Source organism: Nomascus leucogenys, chromosome 8 (genome assembly GCF_006542625.1).
Source record: "Nomascus leucogenys isolate Asia chromosome 8, Asia_NLE_v1, whole genome shotgun sequence".
NCBI classification, from domain to species: domain Eukaryota; kingdom Metazoa; phylum Chordata; class Mammalia; order Primates; family Hylobatidae; genus Nomascus; species Nomascus leucogenys.
In genome coordinates, this window is record NC_044388.1 from 47,615,624 (window position 1) to 47,639,055 (window position 23,432).

The window sequence follows — 23,432 nt, forward strand, 5'->3', positions numbered from 1 at the left end:
CAAATGCATACTTCTTTGACACCATAGTTCTATTTCTAGAAATTGGTCTTTAAGAACTACATTAGGTTATCCACCTCATTATTTCATAGTAGGCAAAAATTGAATATAACCCAATGTCTAACAATAAGAAAATTATGAAACATGTTGTAGGACAAATGCCATTCAGCCATGAAAATATATATTTATAAATATTCTTTAATAATATAAAAGTGTGAGATTGTATATGCCATATGATACCAGTTTTACATGAATATACATAAATATGTTTATAAAAATGTGTATGCAGGTCCACAATTTCAGATCCCAATCCTTTAGGCCAGATTTATTTTGGAATTCAGAGTTTTTCAGATTTTTAGAAAGGTAACATGATGCATACACCACGTATTGTGTAAATACCTCAGTGGGGCCTGGGGTTACACCATTATTCCATTATATTAACATTTCTGCAGCAAAACGTAACGTTATTCACTCTAGGATAAACAAAAAGAATAAATTAATGGTTCTGTCATTACCTTTCACCCTCCTCCTGGGAATTCCTTTGCCTTTCTCCTATCTTATTTTGTTTGCTGAATTCTGTGTATTTCTCTTTCTTGGTTTAGTTTCATGTTTTGGTAGAGCCCATTTTCCAGTGGCATCTTCAGAAAAATACATGATAGATACTTATTTTAAGCTCCACAAATCTGAAAATAATCTTAGTTCTCATTACACTGTGGTTGAGTTGAATATGGAATTCCAGGTTGGAAGTCATCCCTCTGTATTTTGAAATCATTGCTCCATGCCCTCTGGCTTCCAGTGCTGCTGCTAACATCTCTCATGTGGACTCCCACTCCCTGTTGGTAACTTGTTCACTTTCTGGAACCTTTTAGGTCCTTTTTATCTCCATGTTCATGCTGCTGTGCTTTGGTATGAGAAGGAGTTTTTTCGTTGTTGTTTTCTTTTGTTTTATTGCACTTGGCACTTAGCACACCCTTAAAATCTAAATGCCTACTAGCTTTAGTTTTAGGAAATTTTCTTCTTTTTTTTTTTTTTTTTAATTTTTTTTGCACACAAAAACAATAAACATTTTCTAAAAATACAAACAAAAAGATGCGTATCAAACATATTAGGAAGGTTACACATGGGAAGTCGGGGAATAGAAATGGGGGGTGGGAGTTAAAATAAATGAGAGAGGGACTTTATATGGATCAGTGATAATAACTCAATCCTCTATTTGACAAAGAAGAGGGAGAAGGAAGAGGAAGAAAAAGAAAGTGGGATAAAGGATCAGAAAGGGAGGAAAATAGAAAAAAATTAGAGTATGACTCCAGGGTAGACCTGTTTTGTTGTCACTGAGTTGGTTGGTTGGTTTGTCTGTTGTATTTTTCATGTTCTGCCAAGTTGGCCAGACTGGTCTCGAACTCCTAGCCCGAAGTGATCAACCCGCCTCGCCCCCCAGAGTGCAGGGACCACAGGCGTGAGCCACCACGTCCAGCCCCCACATTGCTTCTGGCCTCCGTGGTAGACCTCCCAGACGGAGCGGCTGGGCAGAGGCGCTCCTCACTTCTTCCCAGACACGGGGCGGCCGGGCAGAGGCGATCCTCACTTCCCAGACGGGGCGGCCAGGCAGAGACGCTCCTCACTTCTTCCCAGACGATAGGTGGCCGGGCAGAGGCACTCCTCACTTCCCAGACGATCGGTGGCCGGGCAGAGGCGCTCCTCAATTCCCACACGATGGGTGGCCGGGCAGAGGCTCTCCTCATTTCCCAGATGGGGCGGCCGGGCAGAGGCGCTCCTCACTTCCCAGACGATGGGTGGCCGGGCAGAGGCGCTCCTCACTTCCCAGACGGGGCGGCCGGGCAGAGGCGCTCCTCACTTCCCAGACGATGGGTGGCCGGGCAGAGGCGCTCCTCACTTCCCAGACGATGGGTGGCCGGGCAGAGGCGCTCCTCACTTCCCAGACGGGGCGTCCGGGCAGAGGCGCTCCTCACTTCCCAGAGGGGGCGATCGGGTAGAGGCGCTCCTCACTTCCCAGACGGTGGGTGGCCGGGCAGAGGCGCTCCTCACTTCCCAGACGGTGGGTGGCTGGGCAGAGGCGCTCCTCACTTCCCAGACGGTGGGTGGCCGGGCAGAGGCGCTCCTCACTTCCCAGACGGTGGGTGGCCGGGCAGAGGCGCTCCTCACTTCCCAGACGGTGGGTGGCTAGGCAGAGGCGCCCCTCACCTCTTCCCGGACGGGGCGGCTGGGCAGAGGCGCTCCTCACTTCTTCCCAGACAGGGCGCCCGGGCAGAGGCGCTCCTCACTTCTTCCCGGATGGGGCGGCCAGGCAGAGGCGCTCCTCACTTCCTCCCAGACGGGGCGGCTGGGTAGAGGCGCTCCTCAATTCTTCCCGGACAGGGCGCCCGGGCAGAGGCACTCCTCACTTCTTCCCGGACGGGGCGGCCAGGCAGAGGCGCTCCTCACTTCCTCCCAGACGGGGCGGCCGGGCAGAGGCGCTCCTCACTTCCCAGACGGGGCGGCCGGGCAGAGGCGCTCCTCACTTCCCAGACGGGGTGGCCGGGCAGAGGCGTTCCTCACTTCCCAGACGGTGGGTGGCCGGGCAGAGGCGCTCCTCACTTCCCAGACGGTGGGTGGCCGGGCAGAGGCGCTCCTCACTTCCCAGACGGTGGGTGGTCGGGCAGAGGCGCTCCTCACTTCCCAGACGGTGGGTGGCCGGGCAGAGGCGCTCCTCACTGCCCAGACGGTGGGTGGCCGGGCAGAGGCGCTCCTCACTTCCCAGATGATGGGTGGCCGGGCAGAGGCGCTCCTCACTTCCCAGACGGGGCGGCCGGGCAGAGGCGCTCCTCACTTCCCAGACAGGGTGGCCGGGCAGAGGCGCTCCTCACTTCCCAGACGGTGGGTGGCTGGGCAGAGGCGCTCATCACTTCCCAGACGGTGGGTGGTCGGGCAGAGGCCCTCCTCAATTCCCAGACGGTGGGTGGTTGGGCAGAGGCGCTCCTCACTTCCCAGACGGTGGGTGGTCGGGCAGAGGCGCTCCTCACTTCCCAGACGGTGAGTGGCCGGGCAGAGGAGCTCCTCACTTCCCAGACTGTGGGTGGCCGGGCAGAGGCGCCCCTCACCTCTTCCCGGACGGGGCGGCCAGGCAGAGGCGCCCCTCACCTCTTCCCAGACAGGGCGGCCGGGCAGAGGAGCTCCTCACTTCTTCCCGGACGGGGCGGCCGGCCAGAGGCGCTCCTCACTTCTTCCCGGACGGGGCGGCCGGGCAGAGGCGCTCCTCACTTCCCAGACGATGGGTGGCCGGGCAGAGGCGCCCCTCACCTCTTCCCGGACGGGGTGGCCGGGCAGAGGCGCTCCTCACTTCCCAGACGATGGGTGGCCGGGCAGAGGCGCTCCTGACTTCCCAGACGGGGCGGCCGGGCAGAGGCGCTCCTCACTTCCCAGACGATGGGTGGCCGGGCAGAGGCGCTCCTCACTTCCCAGACGATGGGTGGCCGGGCAGAGGCGCTCCTCACTTCCCAGACGGTGGGTGGCCGGGCAGAGGCGCTCCTCACTTCCCAGACGGTGGGTGGCCGGGCAGAGGCGCTCCTCACTTCCCAGACGGTGGGTGGCCGGGCAGAGGCGCTCCTCACTTCCCAGACGGTGGGTGGCCGGGCAGAGGCGCTCCTCACTTCCCAGACGGTGGGTGGCCGGGCAGAGGCGCTCCTCACTTCCCAGACGATGGGTGGCCGGGCAGAGGCGCTCGTCACTTCCCAGACGATGGGTGGCCGGGCAGAGGCGCTCCTCACTTCCCAGACGATGGGTGGCCGGGCAGAGGCGCTCCTCACTTCCCAGACGATGGGTGGCCGGGAGAGGCGCTCCTCACTTCCCAGACGGGGCGGCCGGGCAGAGGCGCTCCTCACTTCCCAGACGATGGGTGGCCGGGCAGAGGCGCCCCTCACCTCTTCCCGGCCGGGGCGGCCGGGCAGAGGCGCCCCTCACTTCTTCCCGGACGGGGCGGCCGGGCAGAGGCGCTCCTCACTTCTTCCCGGACGGGGCGGCCGGGCAGAGGCGCTCCTCACTTTCTCCCGGACGGGGCGGCCGGGCAGAGGCGCTCCTCACTTCCTCCTGGACGGGGCGGCCGGGCAGAGGCGCTCCTCACTTCCCAGACGATGGGTGGCCGGGCAGAGGCGCTCCTCACTTCCCAGACGATGGGTGGCCGGGCAGAGGCGCTCCTGACTTCCCAGACGGGGCGGCCGGGCAGAGGCGCTCCTCAGTTCCCAGACGGGGCGGCCGGGCAGAGGCGCTCCTCACTTCCCAGACGGGGTGGCCGGGCAGAGGCGCTCCTCAGTTCCCAGACGGTGGGTGGCCGGGCGGAGGCGCTCCTCACTTCCCAGACAGGGCGGCCGGGCAGAGGCGCTCCTGATTTCCCAGACGGTGGGTGGCCGGGCCGAGGCGCTCCTCACTTCCCAGACGATGGGTGGCCGGGCAGAGGCGCTCCTCACTTCCCAGATGGGGCGGCCGGGCAGAGGCGCTCCTCATTTCCCAGACGGGGCGGCCGGGCAGAAGCCCTCCTCACTTCCCAGATGGGGAGGCCGGGCAGAGGGGCGGCCGGGCAGCGACGCTCCCCACCTCCCAGACGGGGCGGTGGCCGGGCAGGGCCTGCAATCCCAGCACCCTGGTAGGCCAAAGCAGGCGGCTGGGAGGCGGAGGCTGCTGTGAGTGCAGACCACGCCACCGCACTCCAGCCCGGGCCACACCGAGCACCGGGTGAGCGAGACTGCGTCTGCTGTCCCAGTACCTCTGGAGGCTGAGGCGGGCAGAGCAGTCGTCGTCAGGAGACGGCGACCAGCGTGGCCAACATGGCGAACGCGGGCCTGTAGGCAAAGGAGAAAATGCAGGCAGTGGTGGCGCGCGTGGCAGTCGCAGGCAGTCCGCGTCGTGGGCAGCAGCAAGCCGAGTAGATTGCAGCCTGGGCCACAGAGGGAAAGAAAGAAAGAAAGAAAGGAGGGAACGAAGGGAGGGAGGGAGGGAGGAAGGAAGGAAGGAATTTTCTTCTTATTATTATTTATTTTATCACTTTATTTTTCTGTACTTTATCCTCTTTCTGAACTATTTAGCTATTGAACCTCGTGGGTTAATCCTTTAATTATGTAACCCTTTCTCTTATTTTCTCTCTTGTGTTTTTGCTGTACTTACTGAGATGATTATACACCTTCTTCTAGCTTGCCTGTTGAATTTTTCATTTCTGCTATCACATTTTTAATTTGCAAGACTGCTTTTTGTTTTCTGAATGTAACTTTTATATCCTGTTCTTGCTTATGAATATAATAGTTTCTCTTATCTCTATGAGAATATTAATCATAGATTTTTTTTACTTTCATATGTTTTTTTAATTATTATACTTTAAGTTCTGAGATACATGTGCAGAACATGCAGGTTTATTACATAGCTATACACGTGCCATGGTGGTTTGCTGCACCCATCAACCCGTCATCTATATTAGGTATTTCTCCTAATGCTATCTCTCCCCTAGCCCCCCACCCCCTCAACAGGCTCCAGTGGATGATGTTCCCTCCCTGTGTTCATGTGTTCTCACTGTTCAATTCCCACCCATGAGTGAGAACATGCGGTGTTTGGTTTTCTGTCCTTGTGATAGTTTGCTCAGAATGATGGTTTCTGAGCTTCATCCATGTCCCTGCAAAGGACATGAACTCATCCTTTTTTATGGCTGCATGGTATTCCATGGTGTATATGTGCCACATTTTCTTAATCCAGTCTATCATTGATGGGCATTTGGGTTGGTTCCAAGTCTTTGCTATTGTGAATAGTGCTGCAATAAATGTGTGCATGTCTTTATAGTAGATTGATTTATAATCCTTTGGGTATATACCCAGTAATGGGATTGCTGGGTCAAATGATATTTCTGGTTCTAGATCCTTGAGGAATCGCCACACTGTCTTCCACAATGGTTGAACTAATTTACACTCCCACCAACCGTGTAAAAGCATTCCTATTTCTCCATATCCTCTCCAACATCTATTGTTTCCTTACTTTTTAATGATCGCCATTCTAACTGGTGTGAGATGGTATCTCATTGTGGTTTTGATTTGCATTTCTCTAATGACCAATGATGGTGAGCTATTTTTCATGTTTATTGGCCATATAAATGTCTTCTTTTGATAAGTGTCTGTTCATAACCTTTGCCCACTTTTTGATGGGGTTGTTTGATTTCTTCCTGTACATTTGTTTAAGTTCCTTGTAGATTCTGGATATTAGCCCTTTGTCAGATGGATAGATTGCAAAAATTTTCTCCCATTCTGTAGGTTGCCTTTTCACTCTGATGATAGTTTCTTTTGCTGTGCAGAGGCTCTTTAGTTTACTTAGATCCCATTTGTCAATTTTGGCTTTTGTTGCAGTTGCTTTTGGTGTTTTAGTCATGAAGTCTTTGCCCATGCCTATGTCCTGAATGGTGTTGCCTAGGTTTTCTTCTAGGGTTTTTATGGTTTTAGGTCTTACATTTAAGTCTTTAATCCATCTTGAGTTAATTTTTGTATAAGGTGTAAGGAAGGGGTCCAGTTTCAGTTTTCTGCATATGGCTAGCCAGTTTTTCCAGCACTATTTATTAAATAGGGAATCCTTTTCCCATTGCTTGTTTTTGTCAGGTTTGTCAAAGATCAGATGGTTGTAGATGTGTGGCATTATTTCTGAGGCCTCAGTTCGGTTCCATTGGTCTGTATATCTGCTTTGGTACCAGTACCATGCTGTTTTGGTTACTGTAGCCTTGTAGTATAGTTTGAAGTCAGATATTGTGATGCCTCCAGCTTTGTTCTTTTTGCTTAGGATTGTCTTGGCTATACTGGCTCTTTTTTGGTTCCATATGAAATTTAAAGTAGTTTTTTCTAATTCTTTGAAGAAAGTCAGTGGTAGCTGTATGGGGATACCATTGAATCTATAAATTGCTTTGGGCAGGATGGCCATTTTCACGATATTGGTTCTTGCTATCCATGAGCATGGAATATTTGTTCATTTGTTTGTGTCTTCTCTTATTTCCTTGAGCAGTGGTTTGTAGTTCTCCTTGAAGAGGTCCTTCACATCCCTTGTAAGTTGTGTATTCCTAGGTATTTTATTCTCTTAGTAGCAATTGCGAATGTGAATTGACTTGTGATTTGGCTATTTGTCTGTTATTGGTGTATAGGAATGCTTGTGATTTTTGCATATTGATTTTGTATCCTGAGACTTTGCTGAAGTTGCTTATCAGCTTAAGGAGATTTTGGGCTGAGACGATGGGGTTTTCTAAATGTACAATCATGTCATCTGCAAACAGAGACAAGTTGGCTTCTTCTCTTCCTATTTGAATATCCTTTATTTCTTTCTCTTGCCTGATTGCCCTGGCCAGGACTTCCAATACTATGTTGAATAGGAGTGGTGAGAGAGGACATCCTTGTCTTGTGCCAGTTTTCAAAGGGAATGCTTCCAGCTTTTGCCCATTCAGTATGATATTGGCTGTGGGTTTGTCATAAATAGCTCCTATTATTTTGAGATACATTCCATCAATACCTAGTTTATTGAGAGTTTTTAGCATGAAGGGGTGTTGAATTTTATCGAAGGCCTTTTCTGCATCTATTGAGATAATCCTATGGTTTTTGTCATTGATTCTGTTTATGTGATGTATTACGTTTACTGATTTGAGTATGTTGAACCAGCCTTACATCCCAGGGATGAAGCCAACTTGATGGTGGTGGATAAGCTTTTTGATGTGCTGCTGGATTCAGTTTGTCAGTATTTTATTGAGGATTTTTGCATCGATGTTCATCAGAGATATTGGCCTGAAATTTTCTTTTTTTGTTGTGTCTCTGTCAGGTTTTGGTGTCAGGATGATACTGGCCTCGTAAAATGAGTTAGGGAGGAGTACCTCTTTTTCTGTTGTTTGGAATAGTTTCAGAAGGAATGGTACCAGCCCCTCTTTGTACCTCTGGTAGAATTCAGCTGTGAATCCATCTCCTGGGCTTTTTTTGGTTGGTAAGGTATTACTGCCTTAATTTCAGAACTTGTTATTGGTGTATTCAGGGATTTGTCTTCTTTTCTGGTTTAGTCTTGGGAGGATGTATGTATCTAGGAATTTATCCATTTCTTCTAGATTTTCTAGTTTATTTGCGTAGAGGTGTTTACAGTATTCTCTGATGGTAGTTTGTATTTCTGTGGGATCAGTGGTGATATCCTATTTATCATTTTTTATTGTGTCTATTTGATTCTTCTCTCTTTTCTTCTTATTAGTCTGGCTAGTGGTCTATTTTGTTAATCTTTTAAAAAAACCCAGCTCCTGGATTCATTGATTTTTTTTTTTGAAGGGTTTTTTGTGTCTCTGTCTCCTTCAGTTCTGCTCTGATCTTAGTTATTTCTTGTCTTCTGCTAGCTTTTGAATTTGTTTGCTCTTGCTTCTCTAGTTCTTTTGATTGTGATGTTAGGGTGTCGATTTCAGATCTTTCCTGCTTTCTCCTATGGGCATTTAGTGCTATAAATTTCCCTCTAAACACTGCTTTAGCTGTGTCCCAGAGATTCTGGTACATTGTGTCTTTGTTCTCATTTGTTTCAAAGAACTTACTTATTTCTGCCTGAATTTCGTTACGTGCCCAGTAGTCATTCAGGAGCAGGTTGTTCAGTTTCCATGTAGTTGTGCGGTTTTGAATGAGTTTCTTAATCCTCAGTTCTAATCTGATTGTATTGTGGTCTGAGAAACTGTTATGATTTCTGTTCTTTTGCATTTACTGAGGAGTGTTTTACTTCCAATTATGTGGTCAATTTTAGAATAAGTGCGATGTGGTGCTGAGAAGAATGTATATTCTGTTGATACGGGATGGAGAGTTCTGTAGATGTCTATTAGGTCTGCTTGGTCCAGAGCTGAGTTCAAGTCCTGAATATCCTTGTTAATTTTTTGTCTCGTTGATCTAATATTGACAGTGGGGTGTTAAAGTCTCCCACTATTGTTGTATGGGAGTCTAAGTCTCTTTGTAGATCTCTAAGGACTTGCTTTATGAATCTGGGTGCTCCTGTTTTGGGTGCATATATATTTAGGATAGCTAGCTCTTCTTGTTGAATTGATCCGTTTACCATTATGTAATGGCATTCTTTGTCTCTTTTGATCTTTGGTGGTTTAAAGTCTGTTTTATCAGAGACTAGTATTGCAACCCCTGCTTTTTTTTTTTTTTTTTTTTTTTTTTTTTTTTGCTTTCCATTTGCTTGGTAAATCTTCCTGCATCCCTTTATTTTGAGCCTATGTGTGTCTTTGCATGTGAGGTGAGTTTCCTGAATACAGCACATTGATGGGTCTTGACTCTTCATCCAATTTGCTAGTCTGTGCCTTTAAATTGGGGCATTTAGCCCATTTACATTTAAGGTTAATATTGTTATGTGTGAATTTGATCCTGTCATTATGATGCTAATGGTTATTTTGCCTATTAGTTGATGCAGTTTCTTCATAGTGTTGATGGTCTTTACAATTTGGTATGTTTTTGCAGTGGCTGGTACCAGTTTTTCCTTGCCGTATTTAGTGCTTCCTTCAGGAGCTCTTGTAAGGCAGGCCTGGTGGTGACAAAATCTCTCAGCATTTGCTTGTCTGTAAAGGATTTTATTTCTCCTTCGCTTATGAAGCTTAGTTTGGCTGGGTATGAAATTCTGGGTTGAAAATGCTTTTCTTTAGGAATGTTGAATATTGGCCCCCACTCTCTTCTAGCTTGTCAGGTTTCTGAAGAGAGATCTGCTGTTAGTCTGACAGGCTTCCCTTTGTGGGCAACCCGACCTTTCTCTCTGGATGCCCTTAACATTTTTTTCTTCATTTCAACCTTGGTGAATCTGACGATTATGTGTCTTGGGGTTGCTCTTCTTGAGGAATATCTTTGTGGTGTTCTCTGGATTTCCTGAATTTGAACATTGGCCTGTTTTGCTAGGTTGGGGAAGTTTTCCTAGATAATACCCTGCAGAGTGTTTTCCAACTTGGTTCCATTCTCCCTGTCAGTTTCAGGTACACCAATCAAACATAGGTTTGGTCTTTTCATTTTGTTTATTTTATTTATTTATGTATTTATTTACTTATTTTTGAGACGGAGTCTCGCTCTGTCACCCAGGCCGGAGTGAGTGCAGTGGCACGATCTCGGCTCACTGGCAACCTCTGCCTCCCAGGTTCAAGCAATTCTCCTGTCTTGGCCTCCCAAGTAGCTGGGACCACAGTCGCCTGCCACCACACCCAACTCGTTTTTGTATTTTTAGTAGAGACGAGATTTTACCATATTGGTCAGGCTGGTCTCAAACTCCTGACCTCAGGTGATCTGCCTGCCTCGGCCTCCTGAAGTGCTGGGATTAAAGGCGTGAGCCGGCTGGGCACGGTGGCTCACACCTGTAATCCCAGCACTTTGGGAGGCTGAGGCAGGCAGATCACGAGGTCAGGATATCTAGACCATCCTGGCTAACACGGTGAAACCCCATCTCTACTAAAAATACAAAAAGAAATTAGGTGGGTGTGATGGTGGGCGCTTGTAGTCCCAGCTACTCAGGAGGCTGAGGCACGAGAATGGTGTGAACCTGGGAGGCAGAGGTTGCAGTGAGCCAAGATTGTACCACTGCACTCCAGCCTGGGTGACAGAGCGAGACTCTGTCTCAAAAAAAAAAAAAAAAAGGCATGAGCCACTGTGTCTGGCCAGTATTTTCTTTTATATCCTTCTAGGAATTGATTTTCCTATTCAAGGAGAAAAATTTAATTTAATCTGGTTGGTGGTATATTTCTATTCATTTAATTCAATTTGTTTTCCTTATTATTTAGAATAAAACTCACATCTTTGACATAACTTATGAGGACCTAAGTGACATGCCTCCCCCATCCTAACCCCTGGACCTTGTCTTCCACTCCTTTCCCAGCCATACTGACCCTGCTGTTCTTGGAGTTTATCAAGTGCACTCCTCCCTCACGACTTTGCCCATGGTAACCTCTGTGTTGTATCTCCCCACCTATAACTGTATGGTCTACCTCTTCATTCCAGGATTCTGCTCAGTTTTTAACTTAGCGTAGAGGGCTTCTTTGACCATCCATCTAAAATACCAATCCCTTGGCCAAGTACGGTGGCTCACACCTGTAATCTCAGCACTTTCGGAGGCCAGGCAGTTGGATTACTTGAGGTCAGGAGTTTGAGACCAGCCTGACCAACATGGGGAAATCCCGTCTCTACTAAAAATACAAAATTAGCTGGGTGTGGTGGCACATGGCTGTAATCCCAGCTACTTGAGAGGCTGAGGCAGGAGAATCGCTTGAACTTGGGAGTTTGCAGTGAGCCGAGATCATGCCATTGCACTCCAGCCTGGGCAACAAGAGCGAAACTCCATCTCAAAAAAATAAAAAGTAAAATACCAGTCCCGCTCCTCCAAAACCCACATTACTTTTTCATTGTAGAATAAACGTACATTCAGAAAAGCTTACCACATGTATATGTACATTTTAAAGGTAATTGTGAAGTGAACAACTATGTAACATAGGTCGGTTGAATGTCACCAGCACCTACCAGGGCTTGTGTTTACCTTCTTGATCACAACCTCTTTCCTCACCTCCTATCCAGGGAAAACCATGATTCCCAGCTTTTTAAGTAATTATTTTCTTGTTTGTGTTGATAGTTTTACCACCTGTATGTACATCTAGTTATAGGATGTTTAAAATTTTATTTTCTTTCATTTGCTTCATTATTTGCTTTTTTCTGAGTTTGCTTTCATTGTTTTTGCCTATTTTTAATGTTGGAGACTTCTCAAATGTTTTAATGGTCCTTGGTTGTTTGTTGACATTTAAAAGTAAACCACTATCAAAAGCTGATTGGAATCTGAGTTGGGGGTGCTTTTTGAGTGGTACATTTCACTGTAGGATTGTCAGGCAGAGACCTGCCCATTTGTCTGCATATGAATCATTGCATGTGGGAACAGTCAATTTCCGTGTAAAGAAATCCTTCATGCTCCTTCCTGACGTAGGTATTTTGCTGCCAGTGTTTTGGGAATCAAATGGAGTGAAGGTGGCTAGTGAGAACCTTACTGTTGGGGACATGAATTTATATTTAATCTCAGCTCTTTCTGGTGCCCCCTAGTTCATAACCTTTTTAGTTCTACTTCTTCAAAGAGTATACACCCATTTCTTCTTGGAGTACTCAGGGTTTTTTTTGTTTGTTTGTTTGTTTGTTTTTTGTTTTTTTTGCTCGATGTACATGCCACATACCAGAGTAGGGACTAAGTTGCTGTGACTCAAGATAGTTATAATTTAGGTATGGGAGGTAAAAATAGAAATTGGGAGTGAAATGGAACATAATCACTCTGTCCTTGGCAATGAGTTTCTGGTAATAACAAACTAACCTCGATCAAGTTTTTTTCTTTTTTTTGGTCATATAAATGTAAATGCAATTATAATCCTTTTATCTCCATTCAGATTTTAGGACAGCAAATTAATGACTTTACCCTTCCTGATGTGAACCTTATTGGGGAGCATTCTGATGCAGCAGAGCTTGGAAGGATGCTTCAGCTCATCTTAGGCTGTGCTGTGAACTGTGAACAGAAGCAAGGTAATTTGTTTCAAGTTAGTGTTTGCATTTAAAATAATGAAGGGAAGTAATGTATATTTTATATTTTATATATAAATCACCAGTACCAACAGTAACATCTGTTTAAGGCCACCCCCAAAGAATGCCATTTTCTACAGTTATACTAGTAATTTGTTTTTAAGCCTAAATGAATTTTGCACGTTAAAATAAATTTGATTGGGGTGATATTTTTTCTTTTGTACAATACCACATAATTCCTTGGGTAGATAACTACACTGAATGCAGTGAAATTTGCTGTTAATTTGACAACATCTACCTAATCTGGAAAAAATGAGCAGAGACATACAGCAGTTTAATAGATATTCAGGTCTGCCTTCCCAACATATATCTATAACAGATGCTTTCAGCTTTTCCTTTTTCTTTTTTTAGGCATATTGTATTTGGAAAACATTTGCAAGTTTGCCTTTACTGTGGGGAAAAAGAGAGGGAAGCGTATCATTATATGCAATGTTTAAATAATAAAAAGAAATTTTGAATTGGGTTTCCTACCCCAAAATCTGGCAGATACTTTTCCTTAAGAAATTACTCCCTGACTTAAATTTTAGATGGTGCCTTGACTATCTTTTAAAGGAAAGTATAGTATTACATATATCAATATTGTTTCATTTATTTTTAAATAATTGTAAAACTCTTAGAAATACCACAGGAGGCTGGGTACGGTGGCTCATGCCTGTAATCCCAGCACTTTGGGAGGCCACGGTGGGCGGATCACTTGAGGCCAGGAGTTGGAGACCAGCCTGACCAATATGGTGAAACCACATCTCTACTAGAAAAAAAAAAAAATTAGCTGAGTGTGGAGGCAGACTCCTGTAATCCCAGCTACTCAGGTGTCTGAGGCATGAGAATCACTTGAACCTGGGAGGCGGAGGTTGCAATGAGCCAAGATCGCATCACTGCACTCCAGCCTGGGCGACAGAGCAAGACCCTGTCTCAAAAAAAGAGAAAAATACCACAGGATAGTTTGTAGTAACATACTCTGGCAAGAAAACATTGAAAAACCTGGAAAACCTTGGGATTAATTTTCACATCGATAAACAGGCTTGTAAAATTAATGGGGCTGGGCGCAGTGGCTCACACCTGTAATCCCAGCACTTTGGGAGGCTGAGGCAGGTGGATCACGAAGTCAGGAGTTTGAGACCAGCCTGGCCAAGATGGTGAAACCCCATCTGTACTAAAAATACAAAAATTAGCTGGGCGCGGTGGTGGGCGCCTGTAATCCCAGCTACTTGTGAGGCTGAGGCAGGAGAATCACTTGAATCCAGGAGGTGGAGGTTGCAGTGAGCCAAGATTGCGCCACTGCACTCTAGCCTGGGCGATAGATCAAGACTTTTTCTCAGAAAAAAATAATAATAAAATAAATTAATGGTGTCTATCACTGCTAGAAAAATTTCTCGCTAAGCGTGTAAATCTGAAAACTTTCATTTTTTCCCATGTCCTTTGTATTGCAATCTAAAATACCCCATTTTAAGCTCCCAGAGCTGAAATAACCCAATATATTCTATCATTATTATTACATTGAAATATGAGATTAAGAGCATGAGCTGCAGTGTGCCTCACCCCGTGAATTTCAACTCGTTTCCACCTCTCGCAGACAATCTCAAGGACATTGAGTAGGTACTTAACCTCTGTATTTTAGTTTTTTAGTAAAATAGAGATGCATTCTAGTACCTACCTCCTAAGGTTATTGTGGAAACTAAATGAGATCATGTATATAGAACAGTGCAGTGTCTTGCACATAGTAGTGGTTCACAGAACATTAGTTATTACTAGGAAATGTGAAAACATTACAAGTTTTACATATAGTATTTTATTTTATTTTATTCTACTTTATTTTATTTTCTCGAGATGGAGTCTTGCTCTGTTGCCCAGGCTGGAGTGCAGTGGTATGATCTCAGCTCACTGCAACTTCTGCCTCCCGGGTTCAAGCGATTCTCCTGCCTCAGCCTCTTGAGTAGCTGGGATTACAGATGTGCACCACCATGCCTGGCTAATGCTTTGTGTTTTTAGTAGAGACAGGGTTTCATCATGTTGGTCAGGCTAGTCTCAAACTCCTGACCTCAAGTGATCCACCCGCCTTGGCTTCCCAAAGTGCTAGGATTACAGGCATGAGCCACCACCCCAGCCTATATATTAGTATTTTAAAACATTTTCATTTAATTATTTTATCGTGTGCTTTTGTGAACTTTAAGGTAGCCACAATTTTTTAAATGTCATTAGGTGGTGTTCAATGATTATATTTATTTTATCAATAAGTGGAATGTAAATTAGTAAAACTACTAACACAGAATTAGAGAAGGCTATTCTCAGTAAGTTAACTTTTTATTTACAGTTTTTGTTAGTTAAGTGTACTTTTATGTGTACAGCAAGTCCAAGTTGACAGATTTGAACTTTGTTGAAGTTACTTGAAGACTAGCTTTGATATATAGATAATAATATAATTAATATCTTTTTTATAGTTCTTCCAAAGTGCTTATCTAATCTTAAATAGCTTTTTTCCTCTATTGACAACGACTGATTTGCATAGAAATCACTTGTTTTCTAAAAGCTGCAGTTCAAATTTATCGTGCAATAAAGCAGATAAATTTTACCCTAAATTCATTTTCTCTTCTATATTAAATTTATTTCATAAATATTGAACTTATACATTACATTAGGGGCTAGGAACACAGTGTTAGAACAGACAAGTGCCTGCCCTCAAGGAACTTGAGTGGAAGGACATTAAATAATGCCACAGATACCCGTATGATGAGCACAGAGGTGAGTGTTCCGCAGCTACAGCTTAAAGGGGGACAGCCTGGGTTTGCGGTCAGGGAAGTCATTTAAGCAAAGCTATGGAAGACAGTGGATTAAGAGTAATGTAAATAGTAGAAGCTGAATGTAGGAAAGACCTAGGTTATCTCTGAGGAATTAAAAAAGCCACCACACTATAATTGGAGTATAGTGAGAAAAGGATGAAGGAAAATTAGGCAGGAGACAGGGGCTATTATAAGTGATGACAGCACAGTATGTTACTATTACTTATGTTGAAGACGATGGATTTTTTTTTTAAGCCCAAAGGTTTTTTTCTTGTTTCCCCACCATTTACCCCTTGTAGTGCAAAACAGATTTCTATTAACTTGTTGTTTGTACTTTTTTGGTGTTCCATGGTAAGTTTAATAATAGACAGCATTATTTTCTTGAAGTTATGACTAATTTTATAGGTCTCCAATTCGGTATTTTTTCAAACAATGTATTTCTTTCTCTCTAGCCCCATTCCTATTTTATCATACCATTTTCTCTCTTTCTTTCTTTTTTTTTTTTGGGACAGATTCTCGCTCTGTCACCCAGGCTGGAGTGCAGTGGTGTGATCTCAGCTCATTGCAACCTCTGCCTCCCAGGTTCAAGCAATTCTCCTGCCTCAGCCTCCTGAGTAGCTGGGATTACAGGTGCATGTGCCACCACGCCCCGCTAATTTTTGTATTTTTAGTAGAGATGGGGTTTCACCATGTTGGTCAAGCTGGTCTCGAACTCCTGACCTCATGATCCGCCTGCCTTGGCCTCCCAAAGCACTGGGATTACAGGCATGAGCCACAGCACCCGGCCACCATTTTCTTATAGGTAAATTTTAGTTTGCTTATTCAGTTTAGCTCAAGAATCAAATATGGAATTTTCTGCAGTTGTGATCTATGTATATTCCTGGAGTGTCTAACAAGGGTTCTGTCAAAGATTAGGAGATTGGTATATCTAAGATTTGAGACATTAAATCTTTTGAGTAGATGCTTTGATTTTAAGGTGGAAAATAGAAATTATTTAATTGAAGTTGATTGATATCAGATAATAACTTCTTATGTATCCTTTTAGGAAATTCATTGACTTCTGGAATTCTTAATATGTAGGGGTCTTTGGAAGTGCATAACTGTTGAGAGTCAGCTAATTATATTTACTACAGAATAGGACTAGGAAAAGACAAAGATGTTACCTATATGCATATTCCTATGGGAAAGAAGATAGTCAATTATAATATTTATTGAAGTTCTCACTCAGACCAAATGTTCTGTAGAAACACCTAGATTGAGTTTCCCCCCAAAATTGTATAAATGATGGAAACTTACTGAAAAAAATTTTAACATCTCATTTGTCTAGATTTAGGACATCCTCTGCTCTCAGGAACATAGTAGAGTGCTAAGAATCGAGTACATGAGTGTCTGAGTGGTAAAATATTAGCTGTCACTGCATATTTATGGTATATAACGTAAAACTCACTAAAGCAGTTCTGCTGTTTACTACCTGACTCGCTTGGGATGAGATACTCAGCCTGTGTCCTTGTCTGCAAAATAAGGATGTAAAAGCTGGTTGTCATGAGGAGTGAATGAAATTGTGTGTGTGTGTCTGTGTGTGTGTGTGTGTGTGTGTGTGTGTGTGCTTTGTACTCCATAAAGCAGTGTACAGATTAAAAGGGGCTTATGTTTAAATGTGTTTCCTAATTAGAAGAAGTGAGGAGCATCTGCTAGGGATGTTGACTCAGTGCACATTTATCTTGGCTATCTTCTTAAATTGGGGCAAATCAAATGGTGGTAAATTTGAAAAAACAAAGATTAGTAGTAGAAGACACACTAATAATAGTTATTTATTATTTCCCTTCTCTCTGGTACCAAAAAATGCTTTTTACAGACTAGGAAGCTGGGACTTGTAAGTGTTATGTGACTTGCCCAATACTTCCTACCTGTGAGAGGCTAGACAAGGACAAAAAACTCATGTTTCTTCCACATTTAATTTAAACTTAATACTCCCTGTGATAAACTATGCTGTGAATTTTACACAGTGAAGGCTTCAGGATAAGCTACCTCACATAGCAAACCTCATTCTCCAGCATTGCCTCATAGACACACACCCAGTAATAGCATATCATTTGTATTTTGGACTTTTAAAGATTCGTAAATTTTTTTGTTTAGAAAACTGTACAGTAATTTAGTTCTCATCATCATTTTATCATTTAGCATTTTACGGTGTTCGCGGGGAAGGGCCTTGACGTGGCAACACCGCTTCTTAACTAACGCTTCCCCTCTCACACCTACTAACCCCTCACTCCTCAAGTCCACTGTTATTTCCTTCACTTTCAATAGGCTGTCATTAAATTCTCCTTTCCCATTATCAGTGCCACTGCTTCTTCTCTTCCATGTTCACAGTCTTACTTTTAGAGCTGTTTAGTCAACCTACCTATGCTGGTTTCTCCATAGCCATTAAATTCTGTGTTTGATACTTTTGAACAGAACATCTAAAAGCTCCCTTTCTGTATTCCAATACTCATAGGGTGATTCTCATTAAGAAAACAAAACCAAAAATTGAGCTCAGACTAAAGGAATTCTTTTTTGACTAGTGATTAAGTTATGATATTCCTATTGGCCTAAGAACAATGCCTATGATTTAGTTGTGTTATGTATATTTGTACTTATGAACAAACAATTGATTGGGTACAAGTAGCCTTAGGACAATACTTCCTTAAAAACATGTTTCTGATAAACTAAAGCTTTAGCATTAACCAGAAGTCATAATTTAATAGTATTGTAAAAATACCTCATTTATTTTAAATCCTCTGTTGGGTAGACGATTACAGTTGTCATTTCAAATACGTGAATCTCTTGTCAAAAGAGTACTTTGAAAGTTTCATGGTAAGACCCCTTCGTATACTGCCTCAAGGAGTGAGATTTTTATTGTACATGTTGTTTGGATGTATGGGGTTGGAGAGGTAGGTTGAGCCTAAAATTTCCTAATTACTTTACTCTTTTACATGTTTCTTATTGCAAAGGCAAGAAATTATTTTCAAGTTTGTCATTACTAAGAAGAAAGAGATCTTTCTATTTTTTGGCATTGGTGAGGATGAGATTGATGGAGTTTGCTGCTTTAGCTTATTGGAGGTGTGAATCATTTTATTTTTTGTGTTTGACCGGTCAAGTGCCTTAGTGAGAAGGGGGAAGTAGTAGAACAAGGAGTTCCATCTGTAACTGTGAACAGTCAGTTGTGATAACTCACTACCCTTAGACCAGTCAATAATTATTTTAAAGCCTGGGATTATACAATATTTGTTTAACTATGGTATCAATTTGTATCTTAAATTTGTCGCAATTCTTTGTCCTAAGCAGCTCTCAGTTTCATTTTCTTTGTTTACTGTAGAAGAAAATATTAAGGCAAGCTGGGCGTGGTGGCTCATGCCTGTAATCCCAGCACTTTGGGAGGCCGAGGCAGGCGGATCACGAGGTCAAGAAATCGAGACCATCCTGGCCAACATGGTGAAACCTGGTCTCTACTAAAATACAAAAATTAGTTGGGCGTGGTGGCGCACGCCTGTAGTCCCAGCTACTCGGGAGGCTGAGGCAGGAGAATCGCGTGAACCCGGGGAGGCAGAGGTTGCAGTGAGGCGAGATGGCGCCACTGCACTCCAGCCTGGAGACAGAGTGAGACTCCATCTTAAAAAAAAAAAGGAAATATTAAGGCAGAATAATGCAGCACGTTTATGTCACATAAAAATAAAGCACAGAGTTCAAAGTTTTCTTTTAACTGTGTAGCAAAGAGTAATGTGAAAGATAATTTTTAGATTTTAGAAAAAAGTAATACAGAGATTTTTCCATCCTGATTTCAGGCTTTACCATTTCATCGTTTTACATTGGCACATACTCATGCCAATATTCCATTCTCGTGACCTGTAGCTGTAGCCTCAACTTTAGAAGGAATGTTGAAAAGGAAAGAAAAGATCTTAAGGAAAGATAAATAGTGTGATTTTCAGACTTTACCAATACATTTAATGGTATATGTGGGATTCCTAGGAGGAATCAAAACACAGGGAAACGACTTATAAGAATTTATGAAGTATGAGCCTTGATTCCCTTGACCATCTTTAACTTGAACAGTGACATTCCAGATTGTTCTTGTTTTCAGAGTACATCCAAGCCATTATGATGATGGAGGAATCTGTTCAACATGTTGTCATGACAGCCATTCAAGAGGTATGTTGGAGCTTCATGCTTATAGTTTATGAAAAATTAAAGGAGTAAACATGAGTATGAATAATACAAGTAGAAAATTTTAAAAGAGATTCTCCTCATTTTAAAGAGTTTTTACTTTGCATTTATGATATAACTTTTCTTGTTTTTATTCTAAAAAATCATACTCATTTAAATTTTCCAATTTTATTTAAATCTTAAACATTTATTTTGCAGGTATAGATATAACTATTCCTAAATTTTTTTTTTTTTTTTGAGACGGAGTCTCGCTCTGTCACCCAGGCTAGAGTGCAGTGGTGCGATCTGGGCTCACTGCAACTTCCGCCTCCTGGGTTCAAGTGATTCTCCTGCTTCAGCCTCCCGAGTAGCTGGGACTACAGGTATGTGCCACCACACCCAGCTAATTTTTTGTATTTTTAGTAAAGATGGGGTTTCACTTTGTTAGCCAGAATGGTCTCGATCTCCTGACCTCATGATCTGCCCACCTTGGCCTCCCAAAGTGCTGGGATAACAGGTGTGAGCCACCACGCCCGGCCAACTATTCCTAATTTTTTAAAGTGCCCTTAATGAAATAGTAATAGCAGACTAATTCCTAAAGCTAATAATAAATAATATCTATTATTTATTTATTTATTTGTTGGACCGAGTCTTACTCTGTCGTCCAGGCTGGAGTGCAACGGTGTGATCTCGGCTCACTGCAACTTCCGCCACCCAGGTTCAAGCAGTTCTCCTGTCTCAGCCTCCTCAGTAGCTGGGACTATAGGCACATGCCACCACGCCTGGCTAGTTTTTGTATTTTTAATAGAGATGGGGTTTCACCGTATTGGTCAGGCTGGTCTCGAACTCCTGAACCTCAGGTGATCTGCCCTCCCCAACCTCCCAAAGTGCTAGGATTATAGGTGTGAGCCACGGCGCCTGGCCAAATAATATCTATCTTAAGGCAGCAGTCTTCCTCACACTTAACTGGTGGTTTCCTGTTTGGCAGAAAATAGATCTTCACCTCCAGCCATTCCCAAAGCAATTTCTAGATGAATATTTACGTTTTAAATGTAAAACATAAAACTGTAAAAGTAAAAATAAAACAGAGACTAATAGCCAGTCAAGTTCAGGATGTGAGAATGTTTTTAATCATAACAGCAGTGGAAGAAACCCTTAAGAGAAATAGGAAAGTGTATGCAGGACATGAATACGCACCTAACATAGAAAAATACAGAAGACAGGCCGAGTGCGGTGGCCTCACACCTGTAATTCCAGCAGTTTGGGAGGCCAAGATGGGCGTATCACAAGGTCAAGAGATTGAGACCATCCTGGCCAACATGGTGAAACTTCGTCTGTACTAAAAATACAAAAATTATCCAGGCGTGGTGGCACATGCCTGTAGTCCCAGCTTCTCGGGAGGCTGAGGCAGGAAAATCACTTGAACCTAGGAGGCAGAGGTTGGAGTGAGCTGAGATCGCACCACTGTACTCCAGAGTGGCGACAGCGAGACTCCGTCTCAAAAAAAGAAAAATACAAAAGAAAAACATGAAAAATATTCAATTAAATGCAAATTAAGATGAAATTGTGCTTAAAAAATCTTGCAATGACTTCTGACACCAACTACCCAAAGTTGGGCCAAACTTCACAGATTTAAAGGTATCACTCTCCACAGACTGCCCACAGTTCAGACACCAGCTCCAGGCTCAGGGGTCTCCAGGCCACCCTGTCATCTGACCAACTGCCTACAAATTCAAGGATTCCCACTATCCCCACACATTCTGTAATTTACTAGAACAACTCACAGAAGTCAGGAATGATAACAGCTTTATTTCAGCAAATGGATACAAATCAAATTAAATGCATTTCTGGATTGTTAAGTTTCTGTTAAACCAAAAAATGCATACGGTGAGGTCAGGGAAGGTCCCACATGTAGTTTGTTTTGTCCCCGCCCCATGGTAGCAATATGTAGAGTATTGCCAACCAGAGAAGCTTACCTGAGCCTTTATATCCAGATTCTTTACTGGGGTTTCATTACATGGGTATGTTTGATTGAATCAGTGACCATGATTTCCAAATCAATTTTCAGCCTCCTTTGTTTCCCAGAGGTCAGGCCGATAACAAAGCCCCAACCTTCTAATCACATGATGGTCTTTCTGGAGTGGCCAGCTCCCATCTGCAGTCATCTCCTTAGCTTAAACTATCTAAGGGCCCACTGTGAATAGCAAAGACAACTCCTATCTCTAGGGAAATTCTTTATTACCCAGCAAAGCTTCTAAAGAGTGCATTGGTTTAGCAGTCAGCACTGATGGCAGGAATGCACACTGGTATATCCTTAAAAATGTTATCCCTTTTTATATCATATAAGATTAGATTGGTCATGTTAAAATACCAAAACTACAGTTACCCAAGCAGGATATGAGTTTAATTTGCTCTCAAGTGGTCCTAGGTTGGTGTGGAGGCTCTATAGTCATCAGGAACCCAGCTTTCTTCCATCTTGCTGCTGTGCCGTTCTTAATACATGATTCCCAGCTAGTGGTTCAGTGCTGGCTTTCACGTTTATATTTCTAGCCAGCAGAAAGGATTGAGGAAAGAGTTATCCACCTCCTGCAAGTAAATTTGCAGGAATTCTCACTCCTGTTAGCCAGATATCCACCTAGCCACATGGGGGAGTCTGGGAAAGGGGGGTCTTTATTCTAGATAGTCATGGACCCAACCAAAATTCCAGGCTTCTGTTACTAAGCAAGAGCAGGGAAAAGAATAAGAGGACCGCCAACCATTCTGCCTTAGTGTAGTGGATCCTGTAATTCCACTTTTAGGAATTTATCCTTAAAAAAAAATGTAAAATATGGCCAGGCGTGGTGGCTCACGCCTGTAATCCCAGCACGTTGGGAGGTTGAGGTGGGTGGATCACGAGGTCAGGAGTTCAAGACCAGCCCAACCAACACAGTGAAACCCCGTCTCTACTCAAAATACAAATATTAGCCGGGCGTGGTGGCACGTACCTGTAATCCCAGCTACTTGGGTGGCTGAGGCAGGAGAATCGCTTGAACCTGGGAGGCGGAGGTTATAGTGAGCCGAGATTGTGCCACTGCACTCCAGCCTGGGTGATAGTGCGAGACTCCATCTCAAAAAAAAAAAAAAAAGTAAAATACAAAGATACATAATAGTAGTCATAACAAGCATTTATCTAGCATCTCCTATATACTAGATTGGGCTGTGACTAAGCAATTTCCATTTGTTAACAAATTCCATTTAAATTTCTGTACACTTGCAATTAATGCCTCTGAACTTATACTTAAAGTGGTTAAAATGGCAATTTTTGTTATGTATATTTATCACAGTATAAAGGAAAATTCAGTACAGTCCTGTGAGGTGTATATTAGTGTCTTCATTTTATAAAAAGAAACAGAGAGTTTGAGTAACTTGCTTAGGTTCACATAGGAAGTAGTGACCGAGATAGCACTCAGGTCTAAGAGTGCAGAGCCCATACCTACAACCATTGTGCTGTATCCCTCAATATAGTGTGCTTCAGTATTATTTCCTAGTACTGAAGCATTAGAAATAACTACCCAGCGGTAGGGCAATGGATAAATAAATTATGGTGTACCAGTATACTGGCATATTACCTAGGCATTGAAGCATATCTTTGAAAAATATTTAATGACATAAGGGAAAGCTCATATCAGGTTTAAAAAGGTAGATAGAAAGCACGTGAACAATATGATCCCATTTCTGTTAAAAATAAAAATTAAGATGAGGGAAAACAAACTTACTTAATGTTAACTCTCCAAATAGCTGAATTTTCTTTACCCTTTTCTATATTTTTAAATTTTTCTATATTAACAGGTGGTATATCTATAACCAGGAATGTTTTTTAAATTAAGTCTGTGACCAAGTGACT

The 23,432-nt window shown here is 43.5% G+C and overlaps 1 protein-coding gene across 3 annotated transcripts in view; it reads left to right on the forward strand.

Annotated features, from left to right (window-relative positions):
• HOOK3 (hook microtubule tethering protein 3) overlaps positions 1–23,432 on the forward strand; it is a 134,143-nt gene that overhangs the window by 34,725 nt on the left and 75,986 nt on the right. For all 3 annotated transcript variants that reach the window (XM_003269653.4, XM_030817209.1, XM_030817210.1), the window contains exons 5-6: positions 12,404–12,536; positions 19,488–19,555. In XM_003269653.4, the coding sequence (XP_003269701.1) occupies positions 12,404–12,536; positions 19,488–19,555 (201 nt within the window). The remainder of the gene's footprint in view (positions 1–12,403; positions 12,537–19,487; positions 19,556–23,432) is intronic.